Raw genomic sequence first — 18,687 nt, 5'->3', positions numbered from 1 at the left:
ATGCTTTACTAATTTATAACATAAAAATGTATTTCTAGTCTAACCGGAAACATACAAGTTTAATTAAAATTTAAAGCTCATATAAAATTATAATCGAATCCATTAATTTAATTTATTTCAGTTGAATTAAACGAATTTAAATTAATTCAAGGTTTAATTTTAGTAAAATAATTAGTATAAATTAAATTTTATAATAATTATAATATTCAAAATTAAAATCCAAGAAAACAATTTAAATTATTAATTTTAAAATTAATTATAATTATTTCCGAACTGAAAATCTCAAATTAAAATTCAAAACGATTCAATCGTAACACGACGAGCACTTGAGCTTGCGCCCAAGCCTCATCGTGTGCACGACTTGGTCGCTGCACAAGGCACGCATAGCTCCACGCAACACGCAGCCACAGGCCACACGCACACGCAGCCATCGCTGGCCACGCTGCGCGCAGCCTCGTGCTGTGTCCAATAATATTTCCGATACGTACCATGTTTCCTTTTCCGGCAACATCTACGACTTGGATAATATTTATATTTCCGACACGATCCATATTTCCGTTTCCAGCAATATCATCGTTTCCGGAGTATTCACTTGCTTGCCTTTGACGATCTTAGCTCCCACTGAAACCAATATCCGTGGATTCCGAATATCCATAGATGGAGTATTTAATGCCATTAAATACTTGATCCGTTTACGTACTATTTGTGTGACCCTACGGGTTCAGTCAAGAGTAAGCTGTGGATTAATATCATTAATTCCACTTGAACTGAAGCGGCCTCTAGCTAGGCATTCAGCTCACTTGATCTCACTGAATTATTAACTTGTTAATTAATACTGAACCTCATTTATTAGACTTATCATTAAATGCATACTTGGACCAAGGGCATTATTTTCTTCATGATGGATTTTAGATTGGACCCGCTCGAGTCGTTAATCCTTCATCTGATTGATTGTGAATATATAAAAAAAAAACTATTACTAACTTACATATTATAATATTTTGATTATTTACTCAATAACTCTAATCACACAAACGAATTTTCAGATACTCTATAATAGAGTTTTAAAATTCAAAACTCTCTTATCAAAAAAAAAAGTTGAGGCTAGGGCCTAGGGGTGGGTGGTGGGTGTGGATACATGGGAAGGGAGGTGATGAAGAGGGGATGAATTTTGTTTTGTACCTCTCGAGACAGGGGTTGGGAGGGGTGGGTGTCTTTCCTATCATGGATGGGGGGATGAAGATGAGAATTGTAGGCGGGTGCGGGTCTGCAGGCCCTGCCTTGCCTCAAAATCATCTCTAACTAAATAAAATAAATGGTCTAGATAGGTGATAAGTGATCGGGTAATAAGGTTGATAGACGACTGTGCAAGTATTAAGTGAGTATTGGAATCGAAGTGAAGGGTGGGTGAGATAACTTTATGTTTGACACAAGTGGTGAATGAAAATGAAAATAATTTTATCGATGTTATTTTAATGGTTTTAATACGTAAGACACCGAATGAGTAATAATAAATTTATCCATCATTAATTAATTTTAATTTAGAAAATATATATCAATAAACTCAATTTTGATAATTATCGTCTACCAAATTTCATACAAATTTATATTTAGATGGGTAATAATACGAGTACTAGTTAAAATCCTATAGAAAAAAGACGGAATTATAGTGGGGCATATGTTTGTGGAGGTGTAGAAGCCCATGAAATAATTAAAAAGTTTAAGAATTGAAGCCCATATAAACGCACATATAAATATATAATAGCAGTTGACACAAAAGCCACAAAGGGTACATAACGCATAAGTAACATAGATTCTGCTTTCTGGTTTCTGCTTTCTCCAGAAAGATGGTAACCCAAAGCGAAGGATCAACAACAACAAGAATGCGGAGAAGGAGATTCCGTGGATGCAGCAAGAATGACTTCTTACCAGAAGAATCATTCCAAAGTTGGTCTAACTATATGTCTGCCCTTAAAGAGACTCCAGCAAGATTCATGAATAGGCTTACGACACGGTCTCTAGATGATACAGAACTCAACCAAGTGAAGGCTGAAAGCAACCATGATATGAAGAAATCATTAACTTGGTGGGATCTTACTTGGTTTGGTATTGGTGCTGTAATTGGTGCTGGTATCTTTGTACTTACTGGTCAAGAGGCTAATCAAGATGCTGGTCCTGCTGTTATTTTATCTTTTGCTGTTTCTGGTGTCTCTGCTATGCTCTCTGTTTTATGTTACACCGAGTTTGCTGTTGAGATCCCTGTTGCAGGTACTTTTTTCTTTTTTTCTTTTTTGTTTTTGTTTTTTTATAGTGATTGTTTCTAGTTTGGAATTATTTTAGTCAACGTAACTGCGTTTTTTTTTATCTTTTGAGATTATAATAACACAATGGAATATCCCTGACGGCTCTCTGCCCCTTGAATTAACCTAGGCAGCAACGAACTCGGAATCAATATTTATTACACACTACTAAAATTGCCACTAATGGAATACAGAGTATTAAACCTTTTATTTCGAAGTTTACTTGTTCGTTCATCTGGTTTTTTTGTTTGATTTGTAATTTCTTTTTAAGGAATTTAATGATCATAATCTAAAGTTTGAATTTGAAAAGAATAAGAGACAAATAATATTGTGCCTCAATTGTTTCTCAAAATACATGAATAGTTAACATGCAAGTCTAATGTTAAGTTTTCTTGTGATTTTTATTTGATTTATAAATTCTTTATAAGGAGATTAAAGACAATAATTGTATCCTGATTTTTTATGAAATTATTGGGTTTATGTGAACGCATAATTTAATATGTTTGGTTTTAGAATAATGATTTGTATTTTCATTGACCAAATAAATTAAATTTAAAAACAAGAAATCGCAAAATTTAAGGCCTTTGAAAAGGACAACGCAAATAAAATCTCTCTTTGAAAAGTAACAACTTTACAAAATTTCAGGAAAATTAAAAAAAAAAAAAAAAAAACACTCCAATTTCTTAGAGTTTTATTTTAAAGTGTGCGCTTACTTTTGTATGGAAAATCGGTTTCGTAAGTCAAAATTAGAAAGAGACAAATACTATTACGAAGTATTATTTTTTTTAAATATTAAAAAATGAGTCTTATTTTGGTGAAATTTTGCCTTAATTAATTAAAAGTGTTAACCTTTAAAAGTTTAAAACTGTGAACCTATCAACAAGAAGATCTAGATTCTGTCAAAATTCCATAAATGTCGGAGATTCTTCGAGATTCCTTTCCCCACTTAAATTGATATTCTTGATTCCTATCTAAACTATAGCTCATACTCCCTCCGTTTCTTATTGTCCCCATTTGATTTTTCATGATCTTTAAAAAATAACTTAAAATGTAAATAATCCTAATTTTATATATTGAAATGAATCTAACAAGTTTATAGGTTAATGAGAATTTATGGTCAAATTTTCCTAAATTTAACCCAAAAATTATAGTGCTGAATGCAATGTATTTAATTACTGCTCCTACCCTTCCGTTTTTTAATAGATGCGTCTTTATTTAATTATTTATATACTATTCACAGTAATCATGTTTATTTTCAAATATGTAAATATAATTATAATGTGATTATTTTAAATTGCGGTTACTAATACGAATATCCGTAAATTAAGGATTGTATTTAGAGACTTGTTGCATATGAAACGAAGTCAAACAGTCAAACTTGTGCTGGCATCTTAGGTCAATAGTCAAATGCTACGCTCCAATCATATCATTATTTTTATTAATAGAAAATAGAGAAAATTAATGGCCAATTAGAACGCCAGCTACGAATGTTGGAATTTTCTACGGAGTATGAAAATTAAGATGTTCTGGGCGAGGTTTTCTGAATCTATACTGGGTATATCATTAAAATGGTATACTAAGGGTAAAACAGTAACTTCATTTGGTATATTAAGGGCTAAATGGTAAGTTCATGTAATAAATTAAGTCTGGCCTACGAAAAATAACATTTATCTTTGACTTGTTAGTACCAAACTATGTTGTTTAGAACCAAAAAAAATAAAACCACGTTACCAAACTATGTTATTTGGTATCACATGAGAAAATACAACTATTTTTCTTGTACCAAACTATGTGGTTTGGTAGTAAATAAAAATGCAGAATATTAGTACACCATTTCAATGGTATACCTAGTATAGATTAAGACTTTCTCGTCCTGGGCAGGGTTTGATTTGTTTGGGCGTCAAAAAAAATTCACAACTTAATTTTTTATTTTATTTTATTATTTTTTTAAAAAAAAATTCTTTTGTTTGATTATTTTTTGGTAATTCTTTTGTTTGGTTTGAAAGAGGTAGGAAACAGTTTTCTAATGATAAATTATTTACAAGTATATGTTCTCTTAAAAGTTGTTTGGCTTTAATATTTATCAATACAACATACAACTTCGATCACTATTATGTTTAATTGTTTTATATATATAGTTTAAAAGTATATATTGATTAATATAACAAGATTTTAGTTATTCAATTTGTATTTTTGGTATTAAAATCTACGGCAATAGCTAATGCTGTAAAATCCAATTGTTTCGATAAATTGAAACAGAGGACCACAATGGAATATACTCCCTCCGTCTCCGGAATACTCTAGTGGAGTATTATTTTAATGTAGTTAGTGAGAGGTGGGTTAAGAGGTGGGGTTGGGGGAGAGTAGGGGTTGAATTTTTAATTATTTTTTGTATAGAGTAGGGGGTAGGTGGCAGGTGGGTTAATAAGGGTGGAGTGAGAAATAATATAATATTGTTAGAATATTTCCATTTTTAGAAACAGGTCAAGTATTAAGGGACGGCCCGATAAGGAAAACAGGTCAAGTATTCCGGGACGGAGGGAGTATTTTGTAACGACGGAGCGTTAGTGAAAGATAAGCTTGGTCAAAACTATAATTCGTTCAATTAGAGATATTCTTCTTTTTTGCTTTTCCCATTCCTTCGGGTGGAAAAAACGATATTTCTCATATTTGGACTTTCCTGCATCAGTACCAATTACGACGACTTAATAATAAATTTGGTTGTTTGGAGATTAACGCATAATTTAATTATTGGATTTATGTGAACGCATAATATATTTAATACGTTTAGTTGTTAGAATAATGATTTGTACTTTCATTGAACAAATAAATTAAATTTACAAAGGGGCTTACTATTTACCGCCCCATATTACTCAAAACCGCCCTAATATTTTACACATATACCCCCTTTATTTACCCCCTCATTTTAGCATTTACCATTATCCTTTACCTTTTCCCTTTTTACCGCCCACCCTAAACATAATGTGAAATAATTTTTACATGGCCGAGACTACCGGTGGAACATCAAATTCACAAGAGGACTTTTTTTCGGAAAAAAATATTCAGAAACTTATGCATTTCTAGTTTGTACCATGGTACAGACTTATGAAGTTTAAGCCTGTACCATGGTACAGACTTATGAGTTTTGAGCTCCGACCATGGTATAGACTTATGTAGTTTAAGCTCGTACCATGGAAGGAGCTTAAACTTCATAAGTGTATACCATGGTCGGAGCTCAAAACTCATAAGTCTATACTATTTAATGTTTTGATTTGTTGTTGAATTTGATGTAATTTGTTTCGGAGAAAAGATTAAGAGACTTATGCATCTTAAGCTTGTACCATGGTACAGACTTATGAATTTTAAGCTCGTACCATGGCAGGAGCTTAAAATGCATAAGTCTATGCCATGGTGTGAGCTTAAAATGCATAAGTCTATGCCATGGTGTGAGCTTAAAATGCATAAGTCTCTACCATGGCGTAAACTTAAAATGCATAAGTTTGTGGAATCAAAATTAAATTAGTATTTTTTTAATTTATTGATTAATGTACTTATTGACAAATAAAATTGCTTGGTTTAAATAATTTTTTTTTATGGGTGTATGGTGGTGGTTTGGATGAAGATACTTTCTCTCTTCAAAATAGATGGGGTAATTAATTTGGAAGAAAAGTTTCATTATATAAGGATATTAAAGTAAAATAATGGGGCGGTTTTGAGTAATGTGGGACGGCTTTTAGCGCTCCACTTTACAAACAAGAAATTGCACAATTTAAGGCGTTTGAAAAGGACAATGCAAATAAAATCTCTTTGAAAATAACAACTTCACAAAATTTCAGGAAAATTACAAAAAGAAAAAGAAAAATTCTCCGATTTCTTAGAGTTTTATTTTAAAGTGTGCGATTACTTTTGTATGGAAAATCGCTTTTGTAAGTCAACATTAGGAAGAGACTAATACTATTAATATTTATTAAAATATTAAAAAATGAGTCCTATTTTGGTGAAATTTTTCCTTAATTAATTAATTAATTAAAAGTGTGAACCTATCAACAAGAAGATCTAGATTTTGTCAAATTCCAAAAAGATAGAGATTCTTCAAGATTCCTTCCCCCCCATTTAAATCAATTCCACTTGCATGGACCCGGTCCACCATAAGATTACCATGGACCAGGGTAATTAGGTAATTTTAACAGTGAGTAATTATAGAAACTGTAGGTTCTGTAAAGTAACTATATCTCCAGAATAATAACTATGAACATAATAATGATAAGAATAACTATTCTATCCAAAGAGTAACTATATTATATAGAAAAGTAATTTTAACTGTAAAACAATTACTACTATATATTCATTCTTGCAGACAAAAAGAGTAAATTATAGAAACTATAGGTTCTGTAAAGTAACTATATTTTCAGAATAGTAACTATGAAATAAATAATAATAATAATATAGTAATTTCGATGAGAACAATTATTTTATCCAAAGATTAACTATATTATATAGAAAAATAACTTTAGCTGTAAAACAATTACTATATTATAAAAATAAACAATATGATATAGATGGTTTAGAGGTCATATAATAATTTTTTCTATTATATATCACATAATTACTGAAATATAAAAGAGTAACTATATCAAAAGTAACAGTAATTATAACTCTTGAACAATAAAAAAGAAAACATTAACTACTTGGTCAGTTGTTTTAGCTACGACATTCTAATTCTTTGCATCTATTAAATAAACCATGTTAAACTCAAATGTTTTTTGAACTAAAAAATACTAATCGACACGTCCACGTGGACCACGTCTCTTTTTTCCACCAACACATCATGTCCTTCCTCTACCACGTTCTTGGTCTCAATTGTTGTCAGGATTTTCTTCTTCTCCTCCTGCTTTTGTTTTCCTTGCAGAATTTATTCTTTGCACGTTTTCAATTCTGGGTGCATCATCATTGTATTTCTGAATCAATAATATTTAAACTAAGTTAATAATTTAACATTTAAATATGAAAAAATAACATAGTAACTATGTAAAACGTGTAGTTTCTATTATGCATCATATAGTAACTCTTACAATTAACGATGGTAAAATACTTGCTAAATTGCATATATAGTTATTGTTATTGTTATAGTCATATAGTTACTGTCAAAATAATATAGTCACTTTTATTAATAATAACATGGAGTACAAAGAAAGATCATAAAAAGAACATAATGATAAGATAATAACTATTAAAAATATATAGTTACTATTATACATGATATAGTAACTCTTAATATTAATGATAGTCATATACGAGTAAGGTTGTAGATATAGTTATTGTTATGATCATATAGTTGTTGTGATCATAACATAGTAACTCTTATTACTAATAACATAGAAGACAACAAAGAACATGAAAAGAACATTATAATATACATAAAAAAACTATACCAAACATATAGTTACTATAATACAAGATATAATACCTATAAATATTATTGATGGTCATTTAGTCACAGAGTTGCAGACATAGTTGATGTGATAATAATATAGTAACTCTATCCATAATACAGTAACTATATCATTAAAAATATAGAATAACATAAAAACATGCACATAACATAATAAACTAACATAGTACCTATTTCAAAAATATAGTAACTATATAAAACGTACAATAACTATTAAAGAAAAAATAAACATATGGTAACAAGTCATGATAAAATAAACATAATATCTATTTCAAACATATAGTAACTATATAAATAATATAGTAACTATATAAATAATATAGTAACTATTGAAGAAAATAAACATATGGTAACACATCATGATAAAATAAACATAGTACCTATTTCAAACATATAGTAACTAATATAATAATATAGTAACTGTTGTACACATATAGTAACCATTAAAATAATATAGTAACTATTGTACACATATAGTAACCATTAAAATTACATAGTACCTCTTTAAACCATATAGTTACTGTATTACTCATATAGTTACTATTTAAAATCGTGAAGTCACTGATCGAATTCGCGAAGTGAAAACGATACTTCGGTAAAACACAAACATTAATTTCTTCAAAACAACAAATATTTTCAATTTTAAATAAAAATAGACTTAAAATTCTTTAAAAAACAACAAACCGAGATGTGATCTCTAAAAATTCTTACGAAGATTTGTAGGCGAGCGCAAATTCTTCGATTCGATTTCGGCAACGATGAACCTCCTTATTGATCTACTACTTCCTCCAATTTTTCCTCATCAAATAGATCCAATCATAAGAATTATAAGATAATTACGAAAAAAATCGAACAAAACCTATAAATTTGGGCTAAATTTTGAAAAGCATAGAGAGAAAATGAAGAGAGAGAAAACGAAAGAGAATGAACAGAATGTAGATCTGAAATTTTGAAAAATAAAAAAGTTTAAAACGTATATAAAGTGGGCTATACACAAATCGCATTAAACTCTTCAAAACACATAGTAACTCTTTAAAACACATAGTTACTGTAATACGCATATAGTTACTATTTAAAATTACAAAATAATTGTCACGTGACAGTTACATATGTTACCCATAAAAATTACTCCGTTGCCCTGGTCCACGCTAAGTTAGCATGGACCAGGTTTATATTAGTGTAAATACACTTAAATTGATATTCTTGATTGCTATCCTATCAAAAATATCACTCGTAAATTCTTCCATGAAACATTACCCCATTTGATTTTTCACGAACTTTAATAATTGACTTAAAACGTAAATCACTCTAATTTTACATGTGTAAAAATTATAAAAAGTTGATATTTCGAAAATATATATTGAAACAAATTTAACAAGCTTATAAGTTAATGATAATTCATGGTCAAATATTTCAAAGTTTGACCCAATTAAATTCGTTTGGTCATTTAATCTATCACACTTTTTCATTGGGACATTAAATTTTTCTCAATTTCCCAATATCTGAATTTTGATAAAAGTGAAAACATTATAAATAAACGTAATTTTCTTTATTTAAATGAATAAAATAGAAGAATTTCAATGTACATTAATTAGTCGTTAAAACGCGTTGGCCATATTTGGACTTTCCTGCATCAGTACCAATTGCGACGACTTAATAATAAATTTGTTTGTTTGGCAGTAAAGTTTTACTCCCTCCGTCCCATAATATAGTGCCTGTTTTCCTAAAATGGTGTCCCTAAATGATGTGCCTATTTCTATTTTAAACCATTAATTTTTACTTTGAAAATTGTACTTTTTGACTTTTATTCAACCCATGTGCTTGATTTTTGTCCTTTTTAGGCCTATTTATTATGTACACACCTTTAATCTATAATTTATCTCTCCATTTTTGACAACTAACATGTACTTTATCTTGAAAGTACAAATCATTATTGTTTTTATTATCAATGTTATCCTTTACCTTAATAACCGTGATTTTGGTCAAACGGGCACTATATTATGGGACGGAGGGAGTATTTGGTTATTTATCTCAACTACCATAAATGATGAATAGGTATGGTAACGCACGCGAAACTTTACCGATCTTGTATAAAATTGTCCATTATTTCATCCGTTACACAAAGACGGAACGATTTTATATGGTAGTTTTGACAAATTTGCCTTATTTGTACCTTATTGTACATTTCAGCTTTTTTATGACATAGTAATCATAAAAACGAAAAAGTAATACGGAATGGGCCCTACAAGTATTAATTATTGTGTATTTAAAACGATGTAAGGTAAATTTGTAAGTTATTTGGTGCAAGAATACTAACATTTCCATGGTGGATTGAGAAGGTGGTTCATTCGCGTATCTAAGGGTGGAGTTAGGAGATTTCATGGCCTTCATCGCAGCAGGAAACATTATCCTGGAGTATGTTATTAGTGGAGCAGCAGTAGCACGTTCATGGACATCTTATTTCGCCACCCTCTGCAATCACAAACCAGATGATTTTCGTATCATTGCTCACAATTTAAGTGCTAACTACAACCATCTGGACCCAATTGCAGTTGTAGTAATTGGAATAATCTGTGTTGTTGCAGTCATTAGCGTAAAAGGATCTTCAAGGCTAAACTACTTTTCATCAATAGTCCACATTTGTATCATCATCTTCATCGTTATAGCAGGATTAACTCATGCTGATACAAATAACTTGGCACCTTTTACTCCCTTTGGACCTCGTGGTATATTTCAGGCTTCAGCTGTCCTTTTCTTTGCATATGTTGGGTTTGATGCAGTATCAACCATGGCTGAAGAGACTAAGAATCCTGGAAGAGATATTCCTATTGGTTTGATTGGTTCTATGGCTATTGTTACTATTGCTTATTGCTTGATGTCTCTTACTCTCTGCCTCATGCAACCCTACCATCAAATTGACAGGGATGCTCCTTTTACTATGGCGTTTGAGAAGGTACGTACCGTACGTACATATATATATTTTTATTTTGCATTTGGTTCCTTTGAATCACACTAATCGATTGACTGATTGTTCGCAGGTAGGAATGAGGTGGGCTAAGTATCTAGTGGCGATTGGGGCTCTAAAAGGCATGACAACCGTGTTACTAGTGAGTGCCATAGGCCAAGCTCGGTACTTAACTCACATTGCTAGAACTCATATGATGCCACCATGGCTTGCTCAGGTAAGTGACAAGTCAGGCACACCTAAAAACGCTACCATTGTTATGATGGTTGCTACAGCTGTAATAGCCTTCTTCACAAACCTTGACATCTTATCTAACCTCCTATCAATCTCAACCTTATTCATCTTCATGTTAGTAGCTTTAGCTTTATTGGTACGAAGGTACTATGCAAGTGGTATAACAACAACAAATGATCGCAACAAGTTCATCACTTTCGTATCACTCATTCTTGGCTCCTCAATTGCAACAGCTGCTTACTGGGGAATTACACAAACAGGTTGGATAGCATACACAATTACAGGACCAGTTTGGTTTTTATCCACATTGGGATTACAACTATTTGTCCCACAAGCAAAAAAACCTAAACTATGGGGTGTCCCATTGGTTCCATGGCTACCATCTGCGTCTATTGCAGTTAACATCTTCCTTCTTGGCTCAATTGACAAAGACTCCTTCATTAGGTTTGCAATATGGACATGCATTCTAATGGTCTATTATCTATTCTTTGGCTTGCATGCATCGTATGATACTGCCATGGAGATGAGGAAGTTGAATGCGCCAGAGAATGCCATGGAATTAGGTAAACTTGAACAACAGAACACTCCTACTACTTCTAATACTAACCATGGAGAGGCACAAGGTAGCAGTGGGAATAATGACGATTTAAGTTAGTTATAGTTTCAAATCGTACGTGTGTATATAAGTCACAATAAGAGATAATATTGTTTCCTATTCATTTTTTTTAGTTGTTTTCTTTTGTGAACCTCTAGTTTTCATTTAGCTTTGATGATACCAAGACGAACATATTGTCTTGCTTTCCATTTTCTCACTACATTTTATTTTATTTTAAACGTTTAGATCTGATTTTCAATCGTAAAATAAATTAGTCTTTGTTCCGGTGTTGTAAAGATGGAAACAATGGGCTTCGAATGAAGGCCCTTTTGTATGTGTTGAAGATCTTGCTTGTTTGAATGAGTGGAGTCCGAATTCACCTGCACAAGAGCAAAGTCACTAGCCTCGGGGGTGTTTCCGAGGAAAGCCCCTCCGATGCCTAAGTAAGAATGATGCTCGGATTCTAGAGAGAAGTTCTCTAGAAGAGTAGTCTTAAGGCGGTAAATTGGACGTACCTTGAGGTGTGAGCCTTGGCGGCCTATTTATAGTGTTTGCATAATAAATGCCCATAGGTCATTTATTGCTTTTGGGCCTTGGGCCTTGATGGATGGCTGACTAGCCATTGGTGGGTTTGATGCTGTTGTTTAGAGCCATTGGGCTTTGGACTTAGTGGCCCAATTGAGAGTCAATTGGGAGCCCAAACAACATGCCCCCCAGACCCGGTCCATTTAGAATTAAATGGGTGGGTTTCCAGCTGTCAGAAGCCCGAAAGTTCCCTCTCTTTTTTGAAAAGAGATGATTTGCATTGATGACAAGTGTTGGGAGTTGTGTTGTGTTGTGGAGATCGTGGGTTGAGGAAGTTGGTGCGCCCCTTTTCTTTTCTATAAATACGGGGTGCTTTGCTCTTTTCGAACTTTTTACTCCTTCTTTCAAACCCATTCTCTCTCTAAATTCCGGCGATCGCAGTGCAATTTGTTTCTTCAGATCTACGAAATTCGGCCAACTTTAGACTTCGGGAACTTGTGTTGTTCGTTTTATCAGCGAATTCCGCTTCGGAAAAAGGTAATTTGTTTCTGAATTCTCCTTTTTTTCTTCGTTTTTCCTTCTACCCCTCAATCTCAACCCTAGACCGAGAATTCGCGGCCATGGCAAAGAATAGGGGCAAGAGCAAGTTCGTCGTTGGTTCCTCTAGTGAGAGGGAGAACGTGCCTTCGGGAAGGTTACCGAAAACTTCGAGGGGTCGGCCTTCGGAGAGGCCGGTGGAGAGGCGTTCGACTGGTTGGGATGCTTCAAAAGATGATGTTGTTGGCGGGTCTAGCGTGTCTGAACGCGCAACTTCTGGTAAGAAAGCTGGTTCTTCGGGTGTGCGCCGCTCTTACCCTGAGTTTCCAGTTCATTGGACTGAAGCTGATCCGCAGGGCAAGTATGCCCCGATTCTGCATGAGACCACTAAGATCGATGGTCCCTTGGAAAAATTGGTCAGTGGTGACTGGTTGGTGGAGGCGAAGCTGGGGAACTACCATCGGAGAGCCGAAGAGTTATACGGAATCCAGCACGCCTTGGGGTACTGGTGCGAGCTTCCCGACCAGGAGCGTCCTCGGGTGACTCATCCGCCGAGGGGGTTCATCTCTGTGTATACTCATCATTTGGAGAACGGTCTCCGCTTTCCTTTGGATCCCTTCGTTTCCGAGCTCCTGGTGTCGTACAACATCAGTTTGGCCCAGCTTACCCCCAAATCTATGAGGCACATCATCGGATTTAGATGGGTGTGCGATTTTATTAACTTTCCATGCTCTGTTGCCGTGTTTCGGGATCTGCACGATCTGTCTTTCAACCATGCTTCCAAGGGAGATGGGTATGGTTGGTGGACCATTATCAACAAAAGATCCCGAAGGAAGGGGGAGCCGAACTACATTACGGCCTACCCTTACCTCAGCTCTGATCATAATTGGAAGACGGAGTGGTTGTTTGTTCGTGTGCCGACAGATCCGAAGCATCCACATTTTTACCGCCCTCCGAAGTGGTTTGTGACTCCTGATCCTGATATGCGAAGCGTGGCTGCTCCGGATCGGAACCATCACCACTACGTGGAGGACAACTACAAACTGCCGTCCAACTGGCTCCCGAACCTCAACTATATCTTGCGGGAGGACATTCTTGCTGTTGCCGGTCTCAGTAGGATTTTTGACAGGGGTAGGTGTCTTTCGGCTGGGACCGTGCTTTAGTAAGTTTGTCCTCCTCCTTTTTGTCTCGTTTTATTGACTTTGTTTTGTGCTTTGTTTCTGCAGAGTACGGCTTTAGCTGCGTTGATCCTGTGGTCTTGGGCATTTCTTTGGATCTGAAGACCATTCACGACTCGTCCCCTGATTACAAGTTCGGGAAGGAGAATCCTCGTAATCCTCGCTTGAAGGATTACGTGCTGTCTCCGTCGGGTGTCGCTCGGATATCTGAAGTTCGAGCTGATCCGTGGGATTCTGCCTCTTCTCCCGAAGCTGTTCCAGTGAAAGTCGTGCTCCCTGATTTGAGGACAACCTCAGATCCGGTGAGTGTTTCTATATCTTGAAGTCTTTGGTTTGTCCTTCTTTCTGGTTGGCCGTCGGCTAACGTCTTGGTCCTGGACCATCTTTTTAGGGTCCTGGGACTGACGCTGTGCCGCGTGCCGTTCCTTCGGTTTCATCTCCGGCTCGGATAGATATCTCTTTATCTAGGAACCGGGTATTTCGCGATTTTTCTTTATTCCTTCCTTTGTCTTCTTTTACATTTATTGACCCTTGGTCTCCTCTGTTTAGGATCAGCGCAAAAGGAAGGGCAGCACTCTTTTGAGGCCTTCTGCGCATCCGAAGAAAGCGAAAGCTTCTCAGTCTTCGGAGAAGGTATTTGTTCTGACTTGGGACCTTTTGTGGTCCGTTCTCTCTTTTTCTGAAACTGACCTTTGAGCGTTTGCCCTGTAGGAAGAGGTTTCGGAAGTCATGCCTCCTCCCAAAAATCTCCTTCACTTCATGCCCTTGCCAGGGCAGAAGTTGAAGAGTGTGGTGGTTGCGGAACCGCCGCCCGTGGACCAACCGTTGGCTGAGGAAGATACCATCCCCTCTCCGCTGAAGCCGTCTGCTGCTTTAGGGATCGAGATCCAGGATATAACCAAGGTGATGGAGGCAATTGAAGCCGACCTTGTTCCTGGCTCGGATGTCCCTACTGTGGCCGAGCGGAAGGAAGAATCTGCTGACGTTTCTCTCGAAAGGGAGAGAAGTCCAGATAAGGAGATGGTGGATCTCACCGAAGCTCACATAGAGGTTCCCGAAGCTGAGAAGGAGGTCCCTTCTGCTGAGGAGGAGCAACCCGAGCAGGGTCTGACGAGGAAGAGGCGCCACTCGACCTTGGGCTCTACTTCGACCTCGGCCCTGGATAGACTGATCCACGCTGACCCTTGCTCGGATGTTCCGCTGAAACGGATCCCCGAGGAGGTAAGGGAGGCGATGGCTCGCTATGCTAGAGCTCCGGTTTTGGGGGAGAACCCCATGGCTCACGTGGGATCTTTGGTGGGTCCCGAAGCTGCACGGGAGAATCTTCTTCGGGCCAACCCGCAGTGGAGGGTTCCTGGAGCTGAGGAGAGGAACCCAGCTATGATGGCTCAATATTATCTGAATGAGGTAAGTGTTGGAAATTTTGTTTTGAGTTCCGTTTTTGGTTTGTTGTTTTCTTCTTTCCTCATCTTTTCTCGTCTTTTCTTCTTTCCTCATCTTTTCTCGTCTTTTCTTCTTTCCCAGGCTGTTTTCTGGTCCTCGTTCGCTTCCGAGTGTAGCTCGGTTGAGGAGAGGCAGTTGACGAGGTATCAGGAGGCTTATGCTCGTGATATCCCTGTCTTGGACCAGAAGGCTGGGCAGCTCATGGCCGAGATGATGGACCTCAAGCTACTGTACCTTCAGTACAGTCGTGAGGCTAGGGAATCGGCTGAGCAGATCGGGGCCGAAGTTGGGAAGCTTACTTTCCGAGTCGAGGAGGATGCTGAAAAGATAGCTTCCTTCGACAAGGAGAGGAAAGAAATGGCCGCCAAGTTTGCGAGCGAACTTGAAGAAAAGGACAGTCTTCTCAAGGAGATGACTTCTAAATTTGAGGCGGCCATTAAGCAGAGCCAGGAAGCGGAGGCGAGGCTTCAGCAGTTTGTCAAGCATCGGGAGATTGTTCAGAACCAAGCTGACAAGGTGCCCGTTCTCCAGCTGAAGATCCGAGAGAAGGATGCTGCCATTCGGAAATTGGAGCAAGAGAGAGTTGACCTCTACACTGCTGATCAGTGTAGGGAGCAATACTGGAATGGCATCCTGGGCGCTCGGCGGATGTTCGCGAAGCATATGCCTCATTTCCCTTGGAATGAGAAGGTTCCGCTCTGGATGAGGGCCCAGGATCACTTGGTGGAGTGCCAGGCCGATCGAGACGAAGCTGAAGCTGAACGCCAAGCTGCTCTTGCAGAGGCTCGGGCCCAGAAGGCGACTTCCGAAGGTGATACTACTGCTGGGGGTTCTTCGAAGGATGCTCCCCTGGGGGATGCTCCTGAGACTCCCAAGAGTTAGGGATTCGGGCAGTCGTCTTCTTCAGAGTCGGTCGGTTCCAGTTGAGGACTTCCGAACATGTGCTTGCCTTTCCCCCTTTTGCCTCGGCGCTGCGTTGTACTCATTTCTTTTTGTTTTCTTTAGTACTTCGGTAGGCCGGTATTGTCTGTTGATGGCTGCCGATTTTAACTGTTTCATTTTGTTTTCAATTTTTGAGGTTTTCAATGTATTTGTACTCTCCCCAAATATTGAATAAAAAATGAATGTTTGTTACTTGGCTGCTTCTTTTCAACTTGTTCTTTCGCAATTTTAGGTCTTTAAATCCGTAGATTTCTCGAGCTCCTCTTTCTGTAGACTTGCTAAAAACCTTTTGATCTTGCGAGCTCTTTAAATCCGTAGATCTGTTAAGAGACTTTTTAACTTTTGCGAGTTCTTCAAATCCGTAGGTCTGCTAAGAGACTCTTTGACTTTGTGAGTTCTTCAAATCCTTAGATCTGCTAAGAGACTCTTTAGTTTTGCGAGTTCTTCAAATCCGTAGATCTGCTAAGAGACTCTTTAGTTTTGCGAGTTCTTCAAATCCGTAGATCTGCTAAGAGACTCTTTAGTTTTGCGAGTTCTTCAAATCCGTAGATCTGCTAAGAGACTCTTTAGTTTTGCGAGTTCTTCAAATCCGTAGATCTGCTAAGAGACTCTTTAGTTTTGCGAGTTCTTCAAATCCGTAGATCTGCTAAGAGACTCTTTAGTTTCCAGACTCTTCAAATCCGTCGATCTGCTCAGAGGTTTGGATTGTTCTTCCGATCTCTTGTGGTTCGGAAACCTGGGCAAGAGATCGCTAGTCTGCCTCTTTAGTTATGCCTTCGGCGATCCGTGGATCTGAGCCGGAGTTTTATAACTTGATTCGAGCGACTGTTTGTTGCGAAGAAATTTTATTAGGGTACCGCGAATCCGAGGATTCTGGACGATTCCCTGAAGTGTATGATTTGGTCATTTCTTGCATTTTATCAAGGAATGGGCAAAGTCAATCCTGTTTTTAGTCTCGGATTGATCAGATCCGAGGCCGCATGTATATATAAAGGGACGATAAATATAGAGATAAGTTTAATGAAACTCATGGTGCCACTGGCTTTCCTCTTCTCATTAAACAACTTACTTGGTTTTCAGACAGAGATCATACAAAATATTTCTTGAGAACATCGGTATTCCAATGGTTCTTCAAAATTGTTCCATCTAACTGTTTCAGCATATACGTGCCTGGCCTTTTTTCGGAATGGATGATGTATGGTCCTTCCCAAGTGGCTGAGAGTTTGCCATGGATCCGTCCTTTCTGAACCGAGGCGGCGTTTCTGAGTACTAGATCACCGACTTTTAGGGGTCTGGCGTTGACTCTTCGGTTGTAATGCTTGTTGACCCTCTGCAAATAGGCTGCGTTGAGTGTCCTTGCATCGTTCCGAGCTTCGTCCAGTAGATCGAGAGCTTCGGATAGAAGTTGGTTGTTGCTTTCTCCTTGGAGCCCATCATACCTGTTGTATGCCTGGATCCTCAGGCTTTCTGTTCCGATTTCCACAGGGATTACAGCTTCGGATCCGTATACAAGGTGGAACGGTGTATGTCCGGTAGCTTCTTTCTCAGTGGTCCGAAGGGACCATAGCGTTCCGGGTAGCTCTTCTAACCATTTGTTTTTGTCATCCTCGACTCTTTTCTTGAGTGCGTTGAGGATGAGTTTGTTAGCAGCTTCGGCTTGCCCGTTGCTTTGTGGGTGACAGACTGCCGAGTACGCTAGGTGTATGCCGAACTGTTTGCACCACTTTTGCAACGGGGTGTTGTCGAACTGTTTCCCGTGGTCGAAGACCATCAGTCTTGGTATGCCGAACCTTGTGATGATGTTCTGCCATATGAACTTGCGGACCTGAGGTTCGGTGATGGAGGAGACAGCTTCGGCTTCGATCCATTTGCTAAAATAGTCGACTCCTACAATCAACCACTTCTTCTGGTTCGTCGCTGAGGGGAAGGGACCAATGATGTCTAACCCCCACTGTGCGAATGGTAAGGGATACAGTGTTGATTGTAGGGTTTGAGCTGGTTGATGGATGGCTGGTGCGAACTTTTGGCATTTCTCGCATTTCCTTGCCATCTGCTTTGCCTCGGAAACCATAGTGGGCCACCAGTACCCAGCCCGAAGGGCTTTATGTGCCAATGTCCTACCTCCAATGTGGTTTCCGCATATCCCGAGGTGGATTTCCCTTAGGATGTAGTCAGCGTCTGTTGGACCCACACATTTTAGCAGCGGAGCAGAGAATGATTTCCTCATGAGCTCTCCTTCGGCGCTGATGATGAACCATTTGTTGAATCTTTTCAGTTTTCTCGCTTGCAGCTTATCTTCGGGAAGTTCTCCCCTTTCTTTGTATGCAACTACTGCGTCCATCCAGCTAGGTTCGGTACGTAAGCTGCATACTGTGGTGGGTAGCAAGTCGATGCTTCTCTCTTGGTGAACTTCCACGTGGACCGACCTGTTTAGGTCGATGAGTGTTGAGCTTGCGAGTTTTGACAGTGCGTCTGCTTGCGTGTTCTGTCCTCGGGGGATGAGGATGACTTCAAAG

General features: G+C 37.6%; 1 protein-coding gene across 2 annotated transcripts; it reads left to right on the top strand.

The window, feature by feature from the left end:
* Positions 1-1,775: 1,775 nt before the first annotated feature.
* On the top strand, positions 1,776-11,766 carry LOC110796353 (cationic amino acid transporter 1). Of its 2 annotated transcripts, XM_056828416.1 has the most exons (4): positions 1,776-2,268; positions 10,092-10,705; positions 10,791-10,934; positions 11,185-11,355. In XM_056828416.1, the coding sequence occupies exons 1-4, from the start codon at positions 1,848-1,850 to the stop codon at positions 11,218-11,220; spliced, it is 1,215 nt and encodes a 404-aa protein (XP_056684394.1). In that variant the 5' UTR covers positions 1,776-1,847; the 3' UTR covers positions 11,221-11,355. The 2 variants fall into 2 exon arrangements, with proteins under 2 accessions (XP_056684394.1, XP_021857110.1); XM_022001418.2 differs by having other exon boundaries at positions 10,791-11,766.
* The last annotated feature ends 6,921 nt before the right edge of the window (positions 11,767-18,687 follow it).

Source organism: Spinacia oleracea, chromosome 5 (assembly GCF_020520425.1).
Source record: "Spinacia oleracea cultivar Varoflay chromosome 5, BTI_SOV_V1, whole genome shotgun sequence".
NCBI classification, from domain to species: domain Eukaryota; kingdom Viridiplantae; phylum Streptophyta; class Magnoliopsida; order Caryophyllales; family Amaranthaceae; genus Spinacia; species Spinacia oleracea.
The sequence above is the reverse complement of the archived record's forward strand: the minus strand, read 5'-3'. Positions and strand labels throughout refer to the sequence as shown.

What these genes read in the sequence shown, in the direction of transcription:
- LOC110796353 (XM_022001418.2), top strand. Translation starts at nt 1,848, where the DNA reads ATGGTAACCCAAAGCGAAGGATCAACAACAACAAGAATGCGGAGAAGG. An exon ending in TGTTGAGATCCCTGTTGCAG is followed by an intron (nt 2,269 to 10,091) that starts GTACTTTTTTCT and finishes TGGATTGAGAAG; the next exon opens with GTGGTTCATTCGCGTATCTA. An exon ending in TTACTATGGCGTTTGAGAAG is followed by an intron (nt 10,706 to 10,790) that starts GTACGTACCGTA and finishes GATTGTTCGCAG; the next exon opens with GTAGGAATGAGGTGGGCTAA.